Source organism: Solea senegalensis, linkage group LG18 (genome assembly GCF_019176455.1).
Source record: "Solea senegalensis isolate Sse05_10M linkage group LG18, IFAPA_SoseM_1, whole genome shotgun sequence".
Lineage (NCBI taxonomy): Eukaryota > Metazoa > Chordata > Actinopteri > Pleuronectiformes > Soleidae > Solea > Solea senegalensis.
The window spans coordinates 16,338,269-16,361,157 of NC_058041.1; the positions used below are offsets into that span (position 1 = coordinate 16,338,269).

Consider the following 22,889-nt stretch of genomic DNA (forward strand, 5'->3'; position numbering starts at 1 on the left):
CAATGCTAATTCAGGCTGATGTCAGAGTGAGGCTACAATCATTGATACACAGTGGAGGGCAGATGCAGTTCTTACTGTGATGCTCCACCCTGAGCACCTACAGCGTTTACTGGCTTGATAAAAAGACCTCGTATCACAAAGGAATTACTTGACTGTTTAATATTGGATTTTCTATAAAACAGCTATAAAAACCTGCAGTAAAATACAGACATGTATTTTATAGACAGAGAAGACAATAGGGGACATTTCCACTGGCATTAAAACATGTCTGGGAACTGCCTAAAATTGGTAACATCAGTCCTGTCTGTTTAGCATAAATGGGTCAATTTATTTGTATAATGAGACATAGATGCAGTGCCAAAGCATTTTGTTACTCTGTGTTTCCCAAACTTTTATTTGGGCCTACTTTAAAAAGCTAAATTATGACTCCACCACAATATATAAATTGTGATATTATGCAACTGTTTAGCAGAATATTTAGATTTTACTGCAAATTTTAGAATCCATTATTTTGAATAGGCAAGGCTGACATTTCTTTGATAAAGTTTTTGATAAATTAACTTAATTTTAAAACATAATGCATATACAAATGTTAATGAAAAATGTATGTATTTAGTTTATATATATATATGTATATATATATATATATATATATATATATATATATATACATATATACATATATATATATATATATATATATATATATATTATATTCACATCCGACTTTTTCACATCTCCCAGTGTTTGTACTGAAGAAATAAGCCAGAGAGAAAAAAACTGTCAAATGTCCAAGAATCACATCTGTCACAAATGAAAGACTGAATTTTGAAAAATGTTACCTGTCGGAGAAAATAATTATGCCAGAGAAACGGTGGCCCCTGGGAAAATGAGCTGTCTGAAGCCACCAAGCTGGAGGAAACTTTTGGTGCCAAACAGATGGTTGTCAGAGGGTTTTCACAAGAGGCTGAATAAGTTCAAATCTATTCACTTTAAATCTAATTTTTACCAGTGTTACTTTGTATGGTGCATAATGCAATAACACTTCATATACAGTAATACACTTCACTTCTTACACATGGTGGCCAATTCATTAGTGGGTCATTTTCAATTTTCCTCTCACTAATGTTTGATTTAAGGCCGAGACACACGGGCAAAAAGGTAACCAGGATCAAAATTCAGATGATTAAAGTTGGAGGAAATCACTTAACAGAAAGAAGCAGTGATGTATGTGTTGTATCTCAATGTGTGTTTGTGCAATGCAAAGACATATCAATAAATGCTCACAGGCCACTTTATTAGGTACAGAGGAGAGGTCAGGAGTCTTACGGTTACTGTTCTATGATTTCAAAGCCTGGCCATTTAGCTTGGACCTCTGCCATCAAAAAGGCATTTCTGCCCTAGAAAACTGCTGGTCATGAGACATGTTCTCTTTTTTTGGACAAAAAAGGTTGTGTGTGATAATCCCAGTGGATTAGTAGTGTATTAAATACTCAGACATCGTATAGCAACAACCATGCCACATTGAAAGTCACTTAAATCACCTTTCCCTCCAATTCCAATGCTAATTTTACCTGATCAAATGGCTGTGAATGTATATTTAACTGTTGTGCTAATGTCCAATGCCAGTTCAAGACATTTACTGTTTTGGAATTATTGACAAATTTACATTCTCATATAATTTTAGACTTTGGGATTTTTGGGGATTTAATCTTGCACATGAACACAAATTAGCTTCATACACAGAGTTTTCCTTTTCCATAAAACGGCTTGGAAATTAAGATATGCAAGATTTCAATGTATTCCAATTCCTTTTAAACCTTTTAACAGAACTTACAAACAAATTATTTATTTGTCTTTCTCATTTAATAAACTGTATATAAATACACATACAATGTGAGGTTGCCACTGGATCTTATGCACATGTCCATTCTAGGTAGGGAGAAAAAAAAAAGCATTAAACATTCATATTGTTTTCTCCATGTTTTTCTAGCAACATACCGCTCAGCAAGTCCCGATCAGCACAAATGTATGTTTTCTCTCCCCGCTGGAGCTTATGTTTTTTCATATCCATTACTGCAGGCATTAGCGGGGTGTTTGCACTCTGTGCTGAAGCTTGGTTGGTGTAATAAACTGTTAATTTTTCACTCCGTCTGACAGAATATCATTAAGTTCAGCTATAAAGGAGAGATGGCAAATAAATGCGCGGCATTCTTATCATAATCTGCTGCACAAGTTTGGTAATAATAATAATTATACCACTGGGAGGCAAGCAAAGTCTCCGTGTTGATACTGCGATGTGCGGGAGAGATGATGTGGGATTTGCTCGACACTGCCTTTGTGAGGTGGTGACTGTGCATCTGCGATACAGGAGCAATATCTGTGTAACACTGATCACTGAGAATTAGTGTGAGAGCATCTTTTGGCTGTGTTTCCATGTCTATTTCTTATTTGATTTGAAGCATTTCATGATCTTCCAAAGCTAAATTCAACCCAAAACCCTATAAAATAATGATTTTCTGGGTGACTCATTTCACACATTTACCCTGCAAACAGACAGAGGCTGCTCCTACCAGCCTGCAAGGTAGAGAGCAAATTCAAAAGCTAGTTTGGAGATTGTATCTCTCCATCTCCAACCATGGAGATTACAGCCATGACAGCTGTTGTGGCGGATGGCTTAGAGCTTACAGAAGTACCTGCAAAGAGATGGCCATGATAAAATAAATTACCTGTGTGACGGCTGACGGCTTAAGAACACTGCTTCATTTCTTTCCCTCCCACCACCACCACGAACAGATCGATTATCTGCTTTGCTTTTGGGCTAAATTGGTAGCGATGAGGAGGTTTTTAACTAACACCTTTCTTATTTTAGAACCATTAGGACGGTAACGTGTCATTTATACCAATCATTCAGGTTGCACTCCAATTTCATTCTACTGTCCTCCAGACCAAATACTAAGAGCCAAATTATTGGCTGAGCATCATGATTTCAGGTGTGACCTTGTGTTTGTGGACGTGCAGTGCACGCTGCTTCATTGCTCTCTCTGCACACTCAGCCTATGAAGCTCAGGTTTAAAGGAAAGGCCTTATCAGTGTCCTCCAGGTCCTACACCCCCACTACAGTCGGTATCCTTGGGGGTGAAGGCAGGGGGAAAAGTGAAGAAAAAAAAAAGGAATAAGGAGACAAAAAGATGCAGGTAAGGAGAAGTAAAGGCGAACGAGAAGCACAGACAAAACAAGCAGCAGTGAGCAAGTCTGATATCCTTACATGGCTAAAAATCTGCATAAGTTTGTTAAAGCTCAGTAATCATTTGAATTGCTTGGTCACTAAATGTCAGTTGCTGTTTTCTTCCAGATTTCAAGCACTACCCTCTACTTTGAGTCATCATGTGTTGGCTATGATTATGATGTGATCAAGCATTTTCTGTCATTATTGTTAACAAACATGCTCATTATATATATATAAATATATGTACATATATATGTATATAAAAATATATGTACATGTACATATATACATATACATACATATATATATATATATATATATATATATATATATATATGTATACACATAAAAGATTTGCATTGCTGTAAGTTGAATTATTCTCTTATTATACCAAAATTGCAATGGTCATATTGGTCATTTGTCTCCACCGTGTGAAATGGACTGTATTTATATAGTGATCGATGCGGCCCTGACAAAGACATTGGACCCCAGTTTATAGGTGTGATAGATGTGTGACTGAAAGAAATGTTGCACATAGATGTGCTGTGTGAATGTGTGTGTGAATGTGTGTGTGAACAGGGGAATGGCAAAACACTTAATCTAAAGCAGGTTTGAATAAGTGCCATTTACTAAGTGACATATGCCAGTGCTACATGTCAGATATCGAACCTTCTTCATCATTGTTCCAACAATAAAGGAGTGCTTGGAATTATGGAAAATGATAGTTCCAGTAAAAACATTTCTGTTTGGTAATCCCAACAGCTAAATAAATGTGTATTTCCACAAAAATACAGTCAGGACTGTCAAGTACATTACATTCAGTAAGGAGTAGTTCTGCTGTTGCATGTGTTCCATCGAGCTACCATCTATTTGGGAATGTTGGAAAATTAGACCAGCTTTATCCAAAAGCAATAACAATAACAACAGTAAAAGCTGGTTGTATTCTTCAATTTGAATACATATTTTGTAACTTTTAAAAGATACTGATAAGAAGTTGTTTCCACAAAAGCATTTCATGCTAAGCTTCCTGGTTTTCTTGCTATAACTGTATATTTTCTGATTGTTGATCATACAACGCAAGACATAACATTTGCTATTAAATTGATAAAAAAAATAAATAAATAACATGTTGCATTAGCTGTGAAGCTAATCATCGTAAGCCAAATAAGCACATTTTGTATGCAACCATGAGAACACAGTCATAAGCTGCAGAGCAGAAAAGGAAGCAAAGTGAGACCTACATGCCAACCACAATGTGACAGTTATACCATTGGCGAGATTGGAACAGTAAAAAAGGCCCTCCAGCCTTTAGGCTGAATCAGAGGTAATATAGGTCACTGTTGGTGCATTCTAATTTAGACATCTCTCCGGGGCAAGATTACTCCTGGAAAGGCAAAAAACACATTCCTGCACGTTAGACCGACAAATACAAGTGGCTCCATCAGTAGGAGGGGATCGAGAGCACTGTGGATTGGAGGAGAGAATGCTAGTACAGAGGTCAGCTGGATGAATTAAATTGAGTATATATTATTTCTGAGGGGTTCTCTTTTTTGATTTATTCGTTTAAGTGGCGGACAAAGAAAGGAATCGGGGCGAGATGACGGTTTAAATGTACTGTGCATCACAGAAAGACGACGTTCACATTCAAACCACAATATGTCAGAGAAAAATAAGTTTCCAAATGAAAGTATTCTCAGATACGCTGGGCATTTTACCAGAGCCATAGCAATGGGGTGGACAAACTAGGCCAAGGCCTAGGGCCCCCAACAGTCCCCCATCAATGACACCAGGTTGTAGGTAAACTACAGAGATTAATGCAATGTCAAGATACCACCTAAAGGGGGGTGGGGTGGGGGACTGTGATGGTTCAAAGAGGGCCCCCAATGTCTTTGCCTAGAGCCCCAAGCGGCCATAGAAACAGCTCTGCATTTTGCATGTATTCTTTGAAATGCCACCTTGGAATTTCACACGTACTACGTGCTCGGCACTAATCATTAAAGCTCCAGTTTGTAACTTATGTTGACCCCTCCTCCAGAGGAATTCTGAGTAATTACAAAAACACTGTTGGTGCTTTTACAAGACATGCTGTATATCTAGGTCTCATACCACCACCACCACCACCACCACTACTACCCCTACCCAGTATTTAGAAGTGCTTATCCCGGAAAACAGCCAAACCTCCTCCATTGTTCACACGTTGAGTGCATCTGCTGCAGAACTGCTGCTATGTTTTACATAATGTATATACACTTTTGACTAAGCTTCTCAACTAAATGAAAGGACTCTTCAGTATGAAGCTGGGTATACGCTGGTCGTGCATGTTTTTTTACAATAGGAAGAAACTAAAAGGCTAGAGTGCTTTTACTTAGAAAAAGGCACAGAAGAGATAGACAGACATACTGTCCTGTAAAAACTGTTCTTCTTGTTGCTTGTGCTTGAGACATGTTTGACAGAAACCGGAACTAATCAAAGATCTTTTTGAGTTGCTGAACAATATGGGCATCCATAAATGAGTAATTTAATTTAATTTAATTTAATTTAATTTAATTTAATTTAAACACAACTTTACAAAAAAACAAAAACATGTGACGCATCTAATGCATCGTGAGCTGTTAGCTAGTGATTGATCCGGCCGAAACAAGGATGCAGGTTTCTGGTTAACACCGACCTGATGGAAGGTCGATAATGCCTTCATTTATCAACTTCAGATGTCAATATAAACATGAAATGAAAGAGTATGACTAATGGAAGCTTTGTTTTTTGTCAAACATCACTGCATTTACCCTAAAACAACTGAACTGGTCTGAATATTAAGATAATGATAAAGCTTTTATAAAGTAGTGTGTGCAGCTACTTTGCTGCGATGCACGACTCCTCCTCTTTCCGGTGCAATAAACCAATCAAGAAATGTCACAGTCACATGGCGACACACTGTAAAAACACAATAAAAATGTAAGCAGCGGCTGCCAGTCATCACTTATGTGATGTGATAATAAGGTTTTGCTCAGTGTAGCCGTAATGCTACTGTTTTGTTGTTCTGTCCACGAATTGCCAAATGACTGTATCAGGACTTGAACTTTAATGTGACGTGAGACACCAGATGAACCCACTGTCGTAGTCGTGGTGTGTGCCTCCATCTATCTTAACATCTAGAACATAATAATCACTTGTTTTGTGCAGTAGAAGGGCGTCACCGGGCGACATGAGATCTTCACGCCGCTATGCTGAGAAACACGGAGTCATTTGACAGCGGTTTCAATCTAACAGATAATATACCAGAACTATGTAATAATGAAGAATGTCCTACTGCTAAAATGTAGGACAAAAAATTATATAAATGTTACAGTCAATTTTATTTTTTTTGTCTTACTGGTTTAGGGTTTGGGTTCCCCAGCACTGGAACTGGCAACCCTTCAGTCTCAAACCAAGTTCTCTCTCCGCTTGACTATGGGCTGCTCAATGATTGCTTATTATATACTTTATATTAATATCTTAAAAGAGTGAGTTAATATTGGTGTATAATGCAACTTGGTAAATAATAATTTCCTCACCTTAGAATCCGCACTGATCCTGCATTTTATACTTCCTGTTATGATCGTTGCCATTCAATATCATTGTAAGAAAAGTGTCTTAAGATGTTTTGAATTTGATTTGGAAAACTTTGACCACTGTTATATTTAATAGGCATCCACTTTTTAATTGATCTTCCCAAGTGTGGTTACCATATTTGCATTTTTTTTAACTTCTAAGTTGCAGTTATTATAAAGTTTGCAGTATATAAACTGTCATGTTTTGTTTCATATGACGTGTCAATAACATCTTTCAATGACTTCCCATTTTGCTGTTACACAAAAATGAGAAGTCACATTTTTCTTGCTGACGTCGACAACATAGCAACAGGTAAAAGTTAATCTTAGATGAAGTTTATGTAAAAGGAGACGGCCATAAAAAGCTGCGTTACGCTCATGTCACACTGTTAGTCTGCTGCGCTGCTCCAGGAAATATATCTTCAGTCCCTTCGTCCTCCTGTCTCCTGATGTAAAGAGTCGGGATGCAGATTTAAAACAAGTGCACTGTAGCACCTGAACATAAGACAACTGAAGAGGAAGCCTGACAATTAAAATATGGCCTTTGAAGGTCTTTACCTTCTGTCTCTTCTGTTCCTGACACATGGAAGCACATTCGTTCAAGGTAAGTGTTTACCCCTAATCCCAATTGCAATACATTTAATCTATAAACAGCCTGTTAAAAGAAGAAGAATTACAATTTTTTTAATTAGAATAATTAATAATTTTTATAACTGATGTACTCCAGCAGGACATTGGGCAAGTCTATAAAACAGCAAATTGAATAGGCTGTTTTCTCATGGTTTTCGTTGTTTTGGACAAATGTAAATTGTCCAAAAACAATCTTAAAACTGAGACTGAGATCAAATTCAAGTGTCACAGTTGCTGAAGTACAAAATAAGAAAGAGAAAAATATATATACATACCAATATAGAATATCCTAGAGATGAGCTGTGTGTAACTATACTGGACAAAATCCCTGAATTGTGTATCTTAAATAAAACCAAATTTAAATGTCAATCAAAATTTGCAACAGGGTTTTAACTGAGTCATTTCATAAGCTCTTTATTTCTTTAGTGGAGCAAAATAGGTGTTACATTATGGTTTTGAAATGACCTGCACACAGGTTTTTGATGTCTCATCAAAAGAGGTATTGCTTCAAATTGTGCAGAGATAATTGATCTTTCTTCATACCTTGATTGTAAAAAGTGATTATTTGTGTTACTTGATTATTATATCAGACCAACAACCAATATAGAAAGTCACATTAATTACATTTTCGTCCTCATTTTACTGTTTGTAAACGGTTTGAACTTCAGCAGCTCACCTTCACCTTTTCTCCATGACTAAATCCAATGAGTTGCTGCCATGTGATTGGCAGATTAAACATTTGTGCTGATATGCAGTTGAACATGTGTACCTAATATAGTGGCTGGTACATTTATAATAAAATATATGGTGTGAAATGCACATAGATAGATAGATAGATAGATTTTAAAGGAAATCCTGAAATAATGCCAGTGCAAATACTAAATACTTTTTTTTGTAGCTGTAAAAAAAGAAGAAGACATCTGTACAATATTTTTTATGGGGTCCAAACTCATTGATGAGAATCCCTTAAATTTTACTGACGCGTTAAAAACAATACAAAGTGCACATCGATGTGCTGAATCCGACATAAATCCTGTGTGGTCAAGTGATGCACCGTCCATTCACAGTGAAGAATTAACTCTCCTTTAAAGGCCAGAATCACATGTTTGGAGGTTTTAATGCTACAGCCGTCATAAACGTAGTAACTTATTAGTCAAGATAAGAGTAAAATACACTTTAATTTCACTAGTGGAGTGTTTTAAGAAACCTTCTGTTGTGCTTTATGTTTTCTTGGACTTTTAGTACTTTCTGTTTTCTGTTTTATTTTGTAGTTTTCCTTCCCTCCGACTTTGTAGTGTTGTTTAAATCAGGCTTTCGTCTTCTTAAAACAACAGATGATGAGTTGATTGTGTGGGAAAGGCTTGTGTGAACAATGAAAAAGAGTAAGCCCTAAGCCAATTTGTAGGTCTCTGCTTGAAAATAATGGGACACATAATGAAATATCTCTGCAACCACAAGGTCTATTTGAATACTTTGGGTGTCATAGTGTGAGGACAATAAGTTCAGATTGTTATAAAAAGGGATACCCATATATTTTTGTTATTTAATATTTCATGTTATTAATATTTTCTGTTTCATCTAAAAGAATCACTGTGCTCTAGTTTCTGCAATTAGGCAATACAGGGGTGTAGTGGCGCCTTTACGCCACAAGAGGGAGTATCCCGGCAAATGAGCAACTCTGTCAAGGGAAAACACAGCCGACGCACACAGGGTATAACCTGCATCCGGCTGGACAGAAATATAACGATGTGTATTGCCATGTGTATTTTCAGGTACGCAGAAGGGAAACGGGTAAAATATACATATAAAAGAGTAACACCATAGAGTTATAAAGGTGGAAGTTGGCCGAGTATTCCTGTCATCTTAAATTATGTTTTGTTGTAAGTTATCCATGTAACATTGAAGCTGACGCTAATGCTAAAGCTAATGCTAACTGTATGATGAGTATGGCTGTATGGTGTATGATGAGCCACGTTAGCTGCTAAGCCAAGTTACTGGGATAGGTATAGAGGGTGTTTATATGTTTATACTGAACCATAGATATGGTGCCAATGTAACAGCCAGTGATATGTACCTGTATATATGTTCAAATCAACATGGAAAACATACAGACTGTCCAGTAAAGAACGTAAATGAAGCCACACTGCGTCTTTATTGAAGTGTGCAACAATAGTAAATGGATCACTTGTGGGATTTACTAAGATGTGTAAATATCAGTACATGTGTTACTGGTGAAAAGTAAATGAAGATGGCCCCCAAAAAAATCAACAGACTGCAGTAGCAGCTCTTCAATCAAGTCAAAGTATAACATGTGAACATCATATCTTTGCAAAGTTTGACTTTGATCAAGTGAAGCAGAACAAAATTAGAGATGGTTTAGTACAGAAAGTACAGCAACATCTGTCTTTGTATTTTCTATACTTATTTCACTTTTATATCACCATTAGTGGTCAATAAAATACTTCTTTATAAGTTCCATTCCAAAAACCAACACCAGATGGCTCAATTGAGCTGTGTCTCTCTTTGCTGGCCTGTATTGGCTTCCTTACAGCCAATAGAAGGCCGCTATCTTTGCGAAAATTTGATTGACAGCTGTGTTAGCCAATAAGAAGCAGCAGAACACCCGGATGGGGGGCGACTTACGTCAGCTAGAGACGCCCGGAATGTTTTAAGTGTAACACAGGAAGTCCGGCTGAGTTTTCGCTGAAAAATCAACTTTTGACAGATAAACATCAGAGGTAAGAGCAATTTTAAACAGTTGTCGTTCGGCAAACCGATTTCAGTTGTATTTATTCTTTTCGTTTTATCTCCGTGATGCTTTGACGCTCCAACACTTTTTCCAGAACCCACTCCATTCGTATGTCGATCCAGAAATGCAGCGAGTGGGTTCATGCAGCGGTTCCGTATGAAGTTTGACATATAATAGTTCATGTAGTTATTATTTGAGCTGTGTTTGTGACATTTACAATTAATTTGATGTCCAGCATCAATATATTCTCTCAGGGTTCAGTTTTCTCGCGATTTTTCTCAGTTTTCTCAGAGTCTCCCAATTGGGGGACGGACTTGGGGCTTAACTCTGCCCCTGTTTTCCCATAACTACACATTTTAAAGTCTGTCTGACATGGTCAATATTGTACAAAAGATCATACGTCTCTGCATGCTTCTCTAATCACCGCACATGGGAATTCCCACCTTATTGGGGTCCTTGAACACACCGTTGACGTGCTTCTGCTGGAAGTCTGGAAGTCTTCTGCTGGTGGTCTGCTGGATCTCTGTGGCGTGAGTCCATGAAGCCGTGAGTTGCAATGTTTTGCTTGTGTGTTGCGCTTCGTTGGTGTTTGGGTTTGTCCATGGGTCTGTTTGATGACCTGGCAGTTGTTTTTTTCCATCAGTTACGTGGTGTGATGGGTAATTAGTCACTAATGAGCGACGTGGAGCTAGCTGCTAACTAGCAATAACTTGAGAAGTTTATGTTGCTGTATTGCTAATCTGCATTGCTAATCCCTGTCGTTTATATGTAGCTGTATTTCTGTTGTTATCGGGATAGCTCAGTGTATTTCTATGTCTATGTGCTTTATTTTCTAATCAGTCAGTATTGTGTTGTGCTTGTAGTGCAGCAACCACACACCCTCACACAAATTTCGATAAACAGCTTGAACTGTATTAAAGGACTCTGCCTCTTATTAATGCACTCATCAGAACAGTACAACAGTGTCCTGGCCCGACACCCTTAAGTGATTGCTGCCACCTAAGATCCTTATAGTCTGTCTCTCCCAGTCTTCACATGCTAGGCTGATGTTCTCATGTTCTTTTTACCTTTTGTACATACATTTCCAATGCATGACAACAAATTTGACAATAGCAACATGTTTGTCGGCTCTCCCATACTCCAGAAAACAGGAAACACCTGGGTTCTCTCAGCTCAGATCTAAGGATCCCCGTCGTTAACCCTCTTTTAGGCTTTATTTGGATTTGAATTAATTTCATGTATGTGAATGTGATGGCTTTCAACTCAACTCCCTTGGTTCATGTCAGAATGATGGATTGCCTTTTCATCGTACTACATATCTTCCCAGCCTTATAACAGAATATTCAAATATAAGTTAGCTGTGTGATTCTTTCTGGGGCAGACACTATAGTAGACTTGTGTTTTCCCTCCATTGTGATTGTCAGCCCCATCCTGTACCTCTTGTATGTATTCTTTGTCTCTTTTGTTGGTTTATTTGATGATCAGGCCAGTTTTGTTTTTCATTTTGTGTTTTTTTTACTTGTGTTTTGAGCTCTCACTTGTTCAAACCCTAACAACGATCTGCATTTTGTCTGCGCTAAACTAAACCTGTAAAATATACATGTGGATGGAAAAACGAAGTTTTTTTTAGGCTAAAAATTCAAAACAGCAGATCTGTCTGACTTTGAAATGATTGCTTAATCTACTTTGTTGCCCCTCTGTTTGTGTTTTGTGCAGGGAGCTGTGGAAGTGCTGAGTTCCAGTGCACCAGTGGACAGTGTATAGACATAGCCTGGAGGTGCGATGGAACTAAAGACTGCACGGACGACTCGGATGAACTAAACTGTCGTGAGTGTCATCGGTAGAACACATGCTAACACACCAAAGCCAACCTGTGATTTTGATTTTACTCGTCAATATATCAACTCCCCCCCCCAAAAAAACCCCTATAAACACTTCCATTGTTCTTTTTCTGCAGCAACTCCAACATGCACCTCACAAGAATTCAAGTGTGTGACAAGCGGCGAATGCATTTCATTGGGGTTTGTCTGCGACGGTGAGAAAGATTGCGTTGATGGCTCAGATGAAGAAAGAGCCTGTGGTAAGTCAGCGTGATGTGACGACCTTCCTACGTCTCCCAAAAACGACCAAAATAATAATACATAGCAAAATGAATGGAGTCATGGTGTGTTCTAGTTTGAGTCGAAAGTTGGAATATCCAAGTTGAGAGGTCAGTTTCTGAAAGCAGGAACATACTGACCCAAGAAGGTTTGAAATTGCAAAACCCGCTGACGTTTCCCCTGATGCAGGTGGACGGACGTGCAGCTCAGACCAGTTCACGTGCCACGAGGGTCAGTGCATCCCCAGCAAATACAGATGTGACAGAGTGAAGGACTGTGTGGACAACTCCGATGAGAACAACTGCAGTAAGAATGTTTATCTCTTCTCTCTATGGTAGTTGTTATTTAACCAAGAAAGCCTCAATGAGATTAAACATCTCTTTTACAGTGGACTGTGTTTATACAATGCCATGTCTACAAAATGACAGGCATATAAATATATTCATATAAAAGAGCCAAATGATAAACTGTCAAAATATACATCCTAAAAATATCAGCGAGCGGTTAGGTAGGACATCTATCGTCAGATTCCAGTGAGCCCAGTTTTGCTAAGATTTTGGGGTGAAATTTTCTTTTAAAATACATTTGTTACTTCCTTTTTTTCACCAGAATTATCCTAAAGATCTTTTTATGTGTAAATTAAAAGTGCAGAAAGTCATGTGCTATGCGTTGTTGTGCCAATGGCACATAATAAGTTGATTACAGTGAACAATTGGTACAGAAAATGAAAGATGTGAACTGTATGGAAAACACATTTTTCTTTATGACTTTTATGTATGTATGTACTGTGTCTGTATATATGTGTGTATGTATATATATCGTGTTGTATATGTGTGTATGTATATATGTATATGTATATGTGTATATATATATATATATATATATATCGTGTTGTATAGGCACATTTTATGTGGACATCTGCATGGATGTATAGACATTGTATTATTTTTGTAGATTGGATTGTGTGTTGCATTGTAGATTTATAGAGATATGTGTATTTACTACTGATTATTCTTGACATTTTATTTTCACGTGGGTGGTTGTTTTCGTATGAGACTTCTGGTCAAGTTTTAAAGAAAACATACCGTATCTTTTGGAAATGGCTATATGAAGGAAAAGTCAGGAAACCGTAAGAAAAGATGGATTTTTCATCTTAGGTTGGGTTAAGAAACTTGGATTAAGATGGATTTTTATCTTTAAAAAAAGATGTTTCCCCTTTTAAAATGCTGAGGAAAAACTGCTGTAGAGCACCAACATGATCATGATCACATTTAGAATATTGTGGGATTTTATGGTGAGCGATAACCTTTCATTGAAGTCTTTTTTCCATGCGTTTATGCACAGACTATCCTCAGTGCACTCAGAAGACATGCGCTAACGGCGCCTGTTATAACAACTCCCAGCACTGCAACGGGCTACAGGACTGCAGAGACGGCTCTGATGAATTCAACTGCAGTGAGTAGATCGCTCCTATTATTTGGTGTGACTTCTGAGTTCAGTTTGGGACAGTACCGTTTGTATTTTTTTGTGTTTCCTTTAGGAATAGTACCAAAATAACCAGCCCCATACTAGAGTACTAGAGTAAAGTGTTACTTACCATACAGTCCCACATTAATGTATGTATGTACAGTACAAGTTTTACTTCACTATAATTAAGCATTTATTAACCATTATAAAGCCTTTATTAATGCTCCTTGGGACCCTTTCTGTAAAGTGTAAAAGATGAATCCCTTCAATTTGACTTTATAAATGTATGGGTAGTAGAGCTGCAAACAACAATTATTTTCATAATCGATTCATCTGTCGATTATTTTCTCTTTTTTCAAATCTTTTGTTCCATGAAATATCAGAAAACCACAAACCAAAATGATCAACTTTTACTGATTTCTTAGTTGTCCAGAGCAAATAAATGAAAAAAATACACGCGTTTAAGAAGCTTAAACAATCGGAAAGCTTGTTTTAACCATGAGAAAGCTTCGAACCGATTATCAAAATAGTTGTCGATGTCCAGAAATCCCTTTCATTTTAAGAATAGGCTATTTATTATTCATTTAGCTTCCTCATGCTCCCTCAACTGATCTTCTCATGGGTTATTAATGTCGTCACTCTGTTTCATTGACAGCGACCCAGCATTGTCCCATCCACCAATATCAGTGTGCAAACGGCTACTGTATCCCAACATCCTTTGTGTGTGACCACTGGGACGACTGTGGCGACAACAGCGATGAACAAGGCTGTGGTAAGGAGGACAGGACGTTTAACAAAAGCACGTTTATTTCTCTAAGAATTAGGGACACACTAGTGGTGCAAATACCACTTCACCATTCAGTACGTTTAAATGCACTGTTTAATCGAGCTAAGGCCTTAGTCAGACTAAGACAGGCAATCGGACATTTGCAGAGTTTGCATATACGTGTCCAGAAGTGGGTCTTCTCCACAGCTTTCTGCAGTTTACACATCGTTTCCTTTTATGTTTACTTCCGGGTCAAAGAAAATGTGATTCATGCGCAGAACGCCAAAGTCTGACTCCAGTCCAACTAAGCATATACACGCAGAAGTAATTGGACTAATCACATTATCCAGGCATGTTAGTCCAACTAAGACCAGCTCAATTTCTGAAAAGTTAATTTGTGAAGGAGGTGGCCGTTCCATTCTTATCACTGGGGCCAATCAATTTCAGTTTAAACTTGCTCAGTGTCTGATGAGAAATACTTGAGTGCTGTAAAACACTGTTTACTCAAATCATTTAATGTTTTGATTGTGGTGTGGTGACGACAGGTAATAACTTAAACCTGGATAACTGGCAAATCTGTCTGTTAATCCCTTAGTGTACCAGAGCTGCAGCGGTAGTGAGTTCACGTGCACCAGTGGCCGCTGTATTCCTCAGCGTTGGGTGTGCGACAAGTTCAACGACTGTGGAGACTTCAGTGATGAGAAAGGATGCGGTGAGAGAATGTGTTCCCCTTTTTTTCGAGGAAAATCACATTTTAAACAATGTCTTGTAACCCATAATCCCGTGTGTTTCCGCGGTTTTTAGATAGTAACTCTCGAGACTGTTATCCTGGAGAGTGGGGGTGTCCAAGCTCAACAGCGTGTATACCAGTGACCAAAGTGTGTGACGGCAGCCCCGACTGTCCTGGAGGAACAGATGAGACCAACTCCACCGCACAGCAAACCTGCAGTAAGTGACACAAACCTACACATTATGACATTTAGACTAAACAACAGAGAATTTGCAATAATGTAAATAATGACGACTCATGCAGTGATGTCAGAAATAGGCTGAATATTTTCCCTATTTGGGTTATTTTGTTAGTTTGGTGTAACCCCTTGCCAGGTCAAAAATCAACCAATCCAGCCAAAGGTTATTATAATCCAGCAAGGTTGGGTTATTGGTTTGACCCACCAAGTACAATTAGTTCATATACTGTATTGTATGTGTATGTGTATATGTATATGTATATGTATGTATATATATGTATATGTATATATATATATATATATATATATATATATATATATATATATATATATATATATATATATATATATATATATATATATGAAGTAACTAAATAAAACGATAGACGATGCATTTATTCTCATCGTGATGGTGACTTTACTAGCGAGCTACAAAGAGTACACTATGATAAATAATTATATTACATCATCATTAAATATTAATGTAAAAATAAAAAGAACGACACTACAATGAAAGCCAATGAATGGTTTAAGAGCAAAATGAAGAACTTTAGTCTGAAAACTAAATAAAATTAAAAGTAAGATGAGGAAATGCTATATACTTAGGCTGGCACTGGATTAAACGATGATACAACCCCATAATAGCCATGCATTTGTTTTATTTCTGTAAACATAATATATGTGATATATTTCACAATTAATTGAAAAAAAAAAAGAAGAGAAAATTTGATTTAAGTTCCTTATAGCAGGAACTCAATGTATGTTGTTGAATCATCGCACGTTGCAATATTCTTGATCCTTTTCTATGAATTCAATGAATCAGGATGTGACCCGACTCTGTTTGTGTCCATAATTGGAACGCAAAAATTCCATCCTGAGCAGCCTTTTTCACCCTTTAACACCTCAGCCTCAAAATGTCTGTCTGGACTTTGTGCTTATTTTAACCATAAAAGGGCCAGAAAATGTTCAATTTGAAATTGAGCAATATAAAACATATTTAAGCTGAGAGGTTGCTGATTCAACAACAGTGAATCAGCAACTTCTAGCTTTCAGAAACCATTATTTTTTTCATTTTCCACAAAGGTACAGTGTGTGAAATGTTGCCACATGTATATTATTGGTGACGTGCCAATTTATGTAGCCTCCAGTTGGCATCAAAACTCAAAAGATGTTCATTTTGTCCATTGTGGGCTACTGTAAAAACATGGTGGTCCAAACTATATATAAATATAAAAGTATTTTTCAATGGGGTAATAAAAAAAATAAACAACCACAATTCATACAATCAGGTGATTGTTCACTTGTTTGAGTTTCAATTCCTGCCAAATTAAAAATGAATTCACCTACATTTCAGTACGACACACTTGTGTTTCTATTCCTGATAGTAATAAAAAACAACAACAGGTCATTGAAAGGCTTTAAATGTATGTAGGAGCAAGAGATCGACACACTTTAATGCATGAAACTCGTGTTTCTCCGAAGTCAGCAGTTAAAAGTGCCGCATGATCACCCGCTTTTACCTTCCTTATCTCTGCCCTCACACCTGCTTTATGGTCATGATTGTTCAGGTAATTGTCCGCTAACGATGGCTGTAAATGCTGGTCACGATTTCCCATAATGACGCTCTCTGGGGCTCAAATGCTGCTCAGGTAGAAACCTCAAGTGTCCTGACCTTGGTTTTTTTTTTACGACCGCATCGCTCTGTTTAATTATTCACACGCACAGGCCTGGATCGCTGCTCCACCTTGAGCTGTGAGTTCCACTGTCACCCATCGCCTCAAGGAGGTTCCTGCTACTGCCCTGATGGCTTCACTGTAGCCAATGACAGTCGCTCCTGTGTAGGTAAGTGATCTATAACGTAGGTATACACTGATTTTGAAGGAACTTGAGGAATATCCATGTTATTTTTTGTTATTGTTGATGTTCTCATTTATAGGCATATTTATTTATAGATCAGGGATTTTCCGAGTCTGTTTTTCCTGTTGTTCATGTTGCCATGTGACCTGAACTGCCTGTAAAGGTCATGTGCCACTGTGTTCACATGACCACAAGGTATGTGTATGTGTTGTTTTCGTCAACGATGACCATGACAAATTTATTTCGTTGACGCCTCTTTTTTGTCCACAACGATTACGAGGCGTTGACGAAATGAACACGGACGTTTGTTGACGAACACATGACGAGACGTGTGTGAGTTTTCGTTAAAAGAAAAATGTCGTAAATGTTAGTGGCTGGTTTGTCAAACGTTCAAAATGCATGACATTTCTGCTTATTGTGCGCGTAATCTGTCAATTAGAGCTGCAACTAACGATTATTTTCTCGATTAATCGTTTGATGTTCAGAAAACCTTAAAAAATGTCTTGTTTTGTCCACAAACCAAAATGATTCACTTTTTTTGATTTCTTTGTTATCCAGAGCAAAGAAATTAAGAAAATATTCACATTTAAGAAGCGTAAACAATCGGAAATCTTCTTTTAATCATGAAGAAAGCTTCAAACCGATTATTCGATTATCAAAATAGTTGTCGATTCATTTAGTAATCGATTAATCGTTTCAGCTCTGCTGTCAATTAAAACATTGTCGCCGACCCCTGGCGCCCGATTTACGTGGGCCTCTCCCCGCCCTGGTGACGCAACGGGGTTGTCAGACCAATATTTTTCAGGGCCACACTTCAACCCGATGGTTAGGAGGTCTTTCCCAGATTAATTGAATCCAAGGAAGCTAAAGTTACTACCATAAAGCAACTCCAAATTGTTGTTTTTTTTTATACTGTCCAGACTATAATGACTGTCAGATCTGGGGGATCTGTGACCAGATGTGTGAAGATCGGCCTGGGACACACCACTGCAGCTGTGCTGATGGATACTTCTTGCAGCAGGGCCACTTGTGCAAAGCCAACGTGTCAGGTACAAGTCACAGTAGAATTTAACAGTAATACAATCAATAGGTATGTTGTACTTTTCTTTTGACTTAGATGGGTCTTCTCTATTTTTATTGTATGCATATTTATAAGGAATATTACCGGGTTTTTGAAAATCGACTTCTAAGGTGCAGCATTTGTGTTTTCCCAGCTGGATTGCCACAACTCATTTTTACAAATGGTGGTGATGTGGAAATGGCCGACATACACGGGCGATTTGTCCGAGTATTGGTGCCATCCCAGGGCAAAGGTTATGCGGTCGGTGTCGCCTACCACTCGCACAGTAACCTCGTCTTCTGGAGTGACACGTACACCAAAAAGGTGAGGTCATTTAAAGTTGTTTTCATCATGGCAGTACTTTGAGTTTAAGAGGAAAAGCCTTTTATCCCAACCCTTTTTTACCCCCGTCTTTTACCAGGTATATTCAGCGGACTATAATGGGGGCAACATTAAGGAGATTCTGACTGCTGCAGTCCACAATGTCCAGAACCTGGCTGTGGACTGGATCAACTTCAAACTGTATGTCTTAGAGGCCATGGTGGAGCGTATCGACATGTGTGACTTCGATGGAGGGAACCGGGTCACGCTGGTGGCCGAAAACCTGGAGACACCTCATGGTCTTGCCCTGGACCCAACAGTTGGGTGAGTTTAAATGCGTACATGGAATCTGCTTAAAACATTAGGTGACATGGACCTGTTGACAATGTCTGGTTTTATTTTAATGTTGTAAACTTCTTTATTTCTTTGTTGTAACAATGCTTCTTTGCAATAAATCTTTGGAAAGCCTGTTTATTTCTCATTAAATTGGGGCCAGCTGAATAATTTATCTATTAACCTGTTCCATTTCTTTTAACAGACATTACATGACTGAAAAGTTGGTTGTATGTCTATGTTAGAATTTTAGATTAAAGAAAAGATAGAAAATAAATCTGTGTGTGTGTGTGCTGTAAAGTGGTTTGAAAAAATTAAATCGGTATACTGGCAATTTAAGAATGTATTCGTTGAACAAACGGGAGCCTCAGTAGCATGTGGGAGAACCATACACAGCCACAATAGCCTGGCACCTCCTCCTCATACTGGTCACCAACAGAATACCTCCTGAGTTTGGGAGTGGAGAGAAGGGAAGGGCCTTACTTTTTGCATTAAGTTTAGTTGTTTTATATTATATAATAGTGTGTATGTAAGTAATTATGTCACTGTTGGTAGCAAAATGACTATTATTCATTTCCTAAAGTGTTGCTAAACTACAAAGTAAAACAAGATGCACAAGGGAGTGAAACAACCAGTGTCATATCAAAACGACTGTTCCAATTTTACTTGTCAGTTTGTTTTATCGACTGTTCTTGTAAGATTTTTGTCTGGTTTTTTTATTCTCTCTGGGACTTTGTTTTTGCTCTGTTGTGTACTTGTATCTTCCTCTGATAAGTCATCTAAGAATCAACATTATTATTCTTCATAATAATAATAATATTGTTAGTAAATAGTAGTAGTAGTATTGTTAGTATTGATCTGACAGGTGTGTGCATTCTGAGCACTTTTAGCTTCTTTAAATGACACCTAAAGAAAAAGACATTTTACCTTGTCTTGACATACAGTGTCATACAGTATATATCATTTAATATCCTTTTGTTTGCAGCTACATGTTCTTCACAGACAAGGGCTTCTCCAGTGAGCAGATGAAGCTTGAACGCGCCTTCATGGACGGCAGCAATCGCCTCGAGCTGGTGAAGAAGGGACTCGGCACTCCGACAGGAATTACCGTTGATATTGTCACGCAGAGGGTTTACTGGTCTGACAGCCACTTTGACACCGTGGAGACTGTCACCTACAACGGTTTGGAAAGGTAAAGTATTTTTTTTTTGTTTTTTTTTTCACTCAAAATGTTGTTGTCAAAGGTTTCAAGGTAACACTTTGTCTTGATAGTGATTCTCTATTACTCATTCCACCACGCTGCACCACAGAGCGCCACAGGAAATCATTCCTGCCTGCGGCCATTAAGCTGTACAATTCTTCTGTATGATAAATAGGCTTATATTTCCTCTGCTTATATTGTTAATATGGGCGGGAGGGGGAGGTGCAAGTTTTGAGGTATATTCTTGAAATTTTTAACTTGTAAATTTATTCTTATTTTATTTGTATTCTTTAACTGTGTAATTTTATTCTTAGTTCTATTCGTACTTATTTTTATAGTTTTTAACTTTGTAAAAAACTGCTGCTATAACATTCGTTACCTTTGTACACTGGAGCGCTGTGACGAAAGAATTTCCCGCAAGGGATTAATAAAGTATATTCTATTCTATCTATTCTATTCTATTCTATTCTATTAGTAATCAACAGTATTTTAGTATCACGTCAACAGATAATCAGTAGTAGAGCTGATCTTTGCCCGAACCCGACGGGACCCGACAGATTCGGTCGGGTTCCGGCTTCATCTCTATCATTTTACTCGGATTCGGGCTTGCTGTAAATGAGCGCTCAGCTGATGTGTTACGATTAGCGCGAGAAAGATGCGAACGTGGATGCGGAGGAGGCACCGCACACACCAGGCTCTATGAAGCACAGCGGGAACCCTGGACTCCCCTCAGCAAGCTGTGGTGTGTAAACGGCACGAGATCGCAACATTCCTCTGGCCAAAATTCAACCAGGTGAGAATGTTGTCACACTCAGACAGGAATGCCGTACATTCTCATGCTCGCACTCTTCTGCAAGCCATGGCTGCAGGTGCACCACATGTGGAGAGTCGAGACCCAGAGCTCTCCAGAGTCCAACCCACTCCTCCTCCAAGGCCTATTTAGAGTGCTAAGATGTTAACAGAGGACTTATTTTATTTTTTGTGGCCTATGTAAATGTATAAATGACTCATTCTTGACAGAAGGCAAAAGAGCTGTATGCATGCAGGCTCGGGCCTTGTCGGGCCTAACCTTTAAGGCCCGGTTACAGCTCTGATCAGTAGACAACAAGTTGCACTTCAAGTGTTTCAAACCCTATACAAAAGTGCCTACAGATGCTATTTTTACAGTGCTGCGATCACACGATGATGTGTAAGTCAGATACAAGTTGTTGGCCAGGTCGCGCAGCACGAATAGTGCAGAGAGTTTTCAAATCATTTGCTCCATTTGCTCGAAATGAAAAAAGTCGGCCGATCAATGTGTCTCTGCATTGACGTTGACTGACTGCAAACGGCATGAACTGCTGATTACTCTGTGAACTGAAAGTTGTCAGTTGACAATAATGTTTACTATCCTATACTTGACAATCAAATCGAGACTATTAGTAGGGATACTTCACTTGGGCATGTAAATGTGACGTCTAAATAAAGTGAAAAACAGTTGAGAACAGTAGATATAAATCGGTGTCTTCTGATTATCTGTTGACACGACACTGAATTCTAGTAGGGAGTCAACGATGGACTATCAAAATATAGTGATACCAGTTTCATTTTATCATCATCATCGCCATGTTCTCCTCGATTCCCAGGAAAATGGTCCTCAATGGCGCCACCCAGTCCCCACATCCTTTTGGAATCGCCGTGTTTGAGAACCACGTGTTCTTCACTGACTGGACCAAGATGGGAGTCATCAGAGCCAACAGGTTCAACGGCAGCAGCTCAGCACTCCTCTACAGAACCACAAAGCAACCGGGTCACGTGGTCGTCTCTCATCCTGTCCTTCAGCCTATTGGTAAGGAAGTGGACCTGCAATCGTCCGTCAGTCTTGTTCAACACTTTGACGTCTGTGGGTCTCATCTGAAAGTGTCCTGTCTTACAGTGTTGAACCCCTGCGGGAGACACAATGGCGGCTGCCAGCACATTTGTGTCTTGAGTCACCGCACCGACAACGACGGCCTGGGCTTCCGCTGCAAGTGTCGCCACGGTTACGACCTGCAGAGTGACCGCCGCACCTGCTTTAGTGAGTTGTCCAGAATAGTATATACAATATTTAAACAGTATTGTAAAATCAGGACATTTATCATGTCAAACTGCTGAACGACAGCTTTTCTGAGCAGTGGAATTCATTTCTGAAACCTTTGGAGGGCTCTGCGTTCTCCGACTGGTTTGTAGTCGACTTACTTTACAAGTACAATGTTGCAGTTGCTGTCCCTCAATGACATTTTTTCGACATGATAGGGGTTAAGCGTCCAGTCTGGTCAAGAGAGGGCTGGTCTAGAGGAAAGAAATGGGGAAAAACAATAACTTTTCCTCCAATAAGGATATTCATGATGATAGTTCACATATTTGGAAAGTAAAAGTGCTTGTTTTGATGTCAACTATAAAGCCGGGAATCAAACCCTCAACCATCTAGTTGAAAGACAATTCACTCTACCACTGATCTGCTGTTGCCCCAAAGTCGCCCAGTTGTTATGTAAAGTGCTTTGAATGATCTTTAAGACAAAAAAAAGAAAAAGAACATCACATAAATACAGACTAAGTGAATCACCTGCATGCAGACGAGAGGAGCTGGGGGTTGAACTCCTT

General features: G+C 38.5%; 1 protein-coding gene across 1 annotated transcript in view; it reads left to right on the top strand.

Annotated features, from left to right (window-relative positions):
• Positions 1–11,868: 11,868 nt before the first annotated feature.
• lrp2b (low density lipoprotein receptor-related protein 2b) overlaps positions 11,869–22,889 on the top strand; it is a gene marked incomplete at its 5' end in the record, with an annotated part of 62,971 nt that continues 51,950 nt past the window's right edge. The window contains 14 exons of the mRNA XM_044014486.1: positions 11,869–12,022; positions 12,153–12,275; positions 12,484–12,600; positions 13,639–13,749; positions 14,417–14,533; positions 15,123–15,239; positions 15,332–15,475; positions 17,221–17,337; positions 18,273–18,401; positions 18,567–18,736; positions 18,834–19,057; positions 20,052–20,258; positions 21,893–22,095; positions 22,183–22,323. Of these exons, the coding sequence (XP_043870421.1) occupies positions 11,869–12,022; positions 12,153–12,275; positions 12,484–12,600; positions 13,639–13,749; positions 14,417–14,533; positions 15,123–15,239; positions 15,332–15,475; positions 17,221–17,337; positions 18,273–18,401; positions 18,567–18,736; positions 18,834–19,057; positions 20,052–20,258; positions 21,893–22,095; positions 22,183–22,323 (2,074 nt within the window). The remainder of the gene's footprint in view (positions 12,023–12,152; positions 12,276–12,483; positions 12,601–13,638; positions 13,750–14,416; positions 14,534–15,122; positions 15,240–15,331; positions 15,476–17,220; positions 17,338–18,272; positions 18,402–18,566; positions 18,737–18,833; positions 19,058–20,051; positions 20,259–21,892; positions 22,096–22,182; positions 22,324–22,889) is intronic.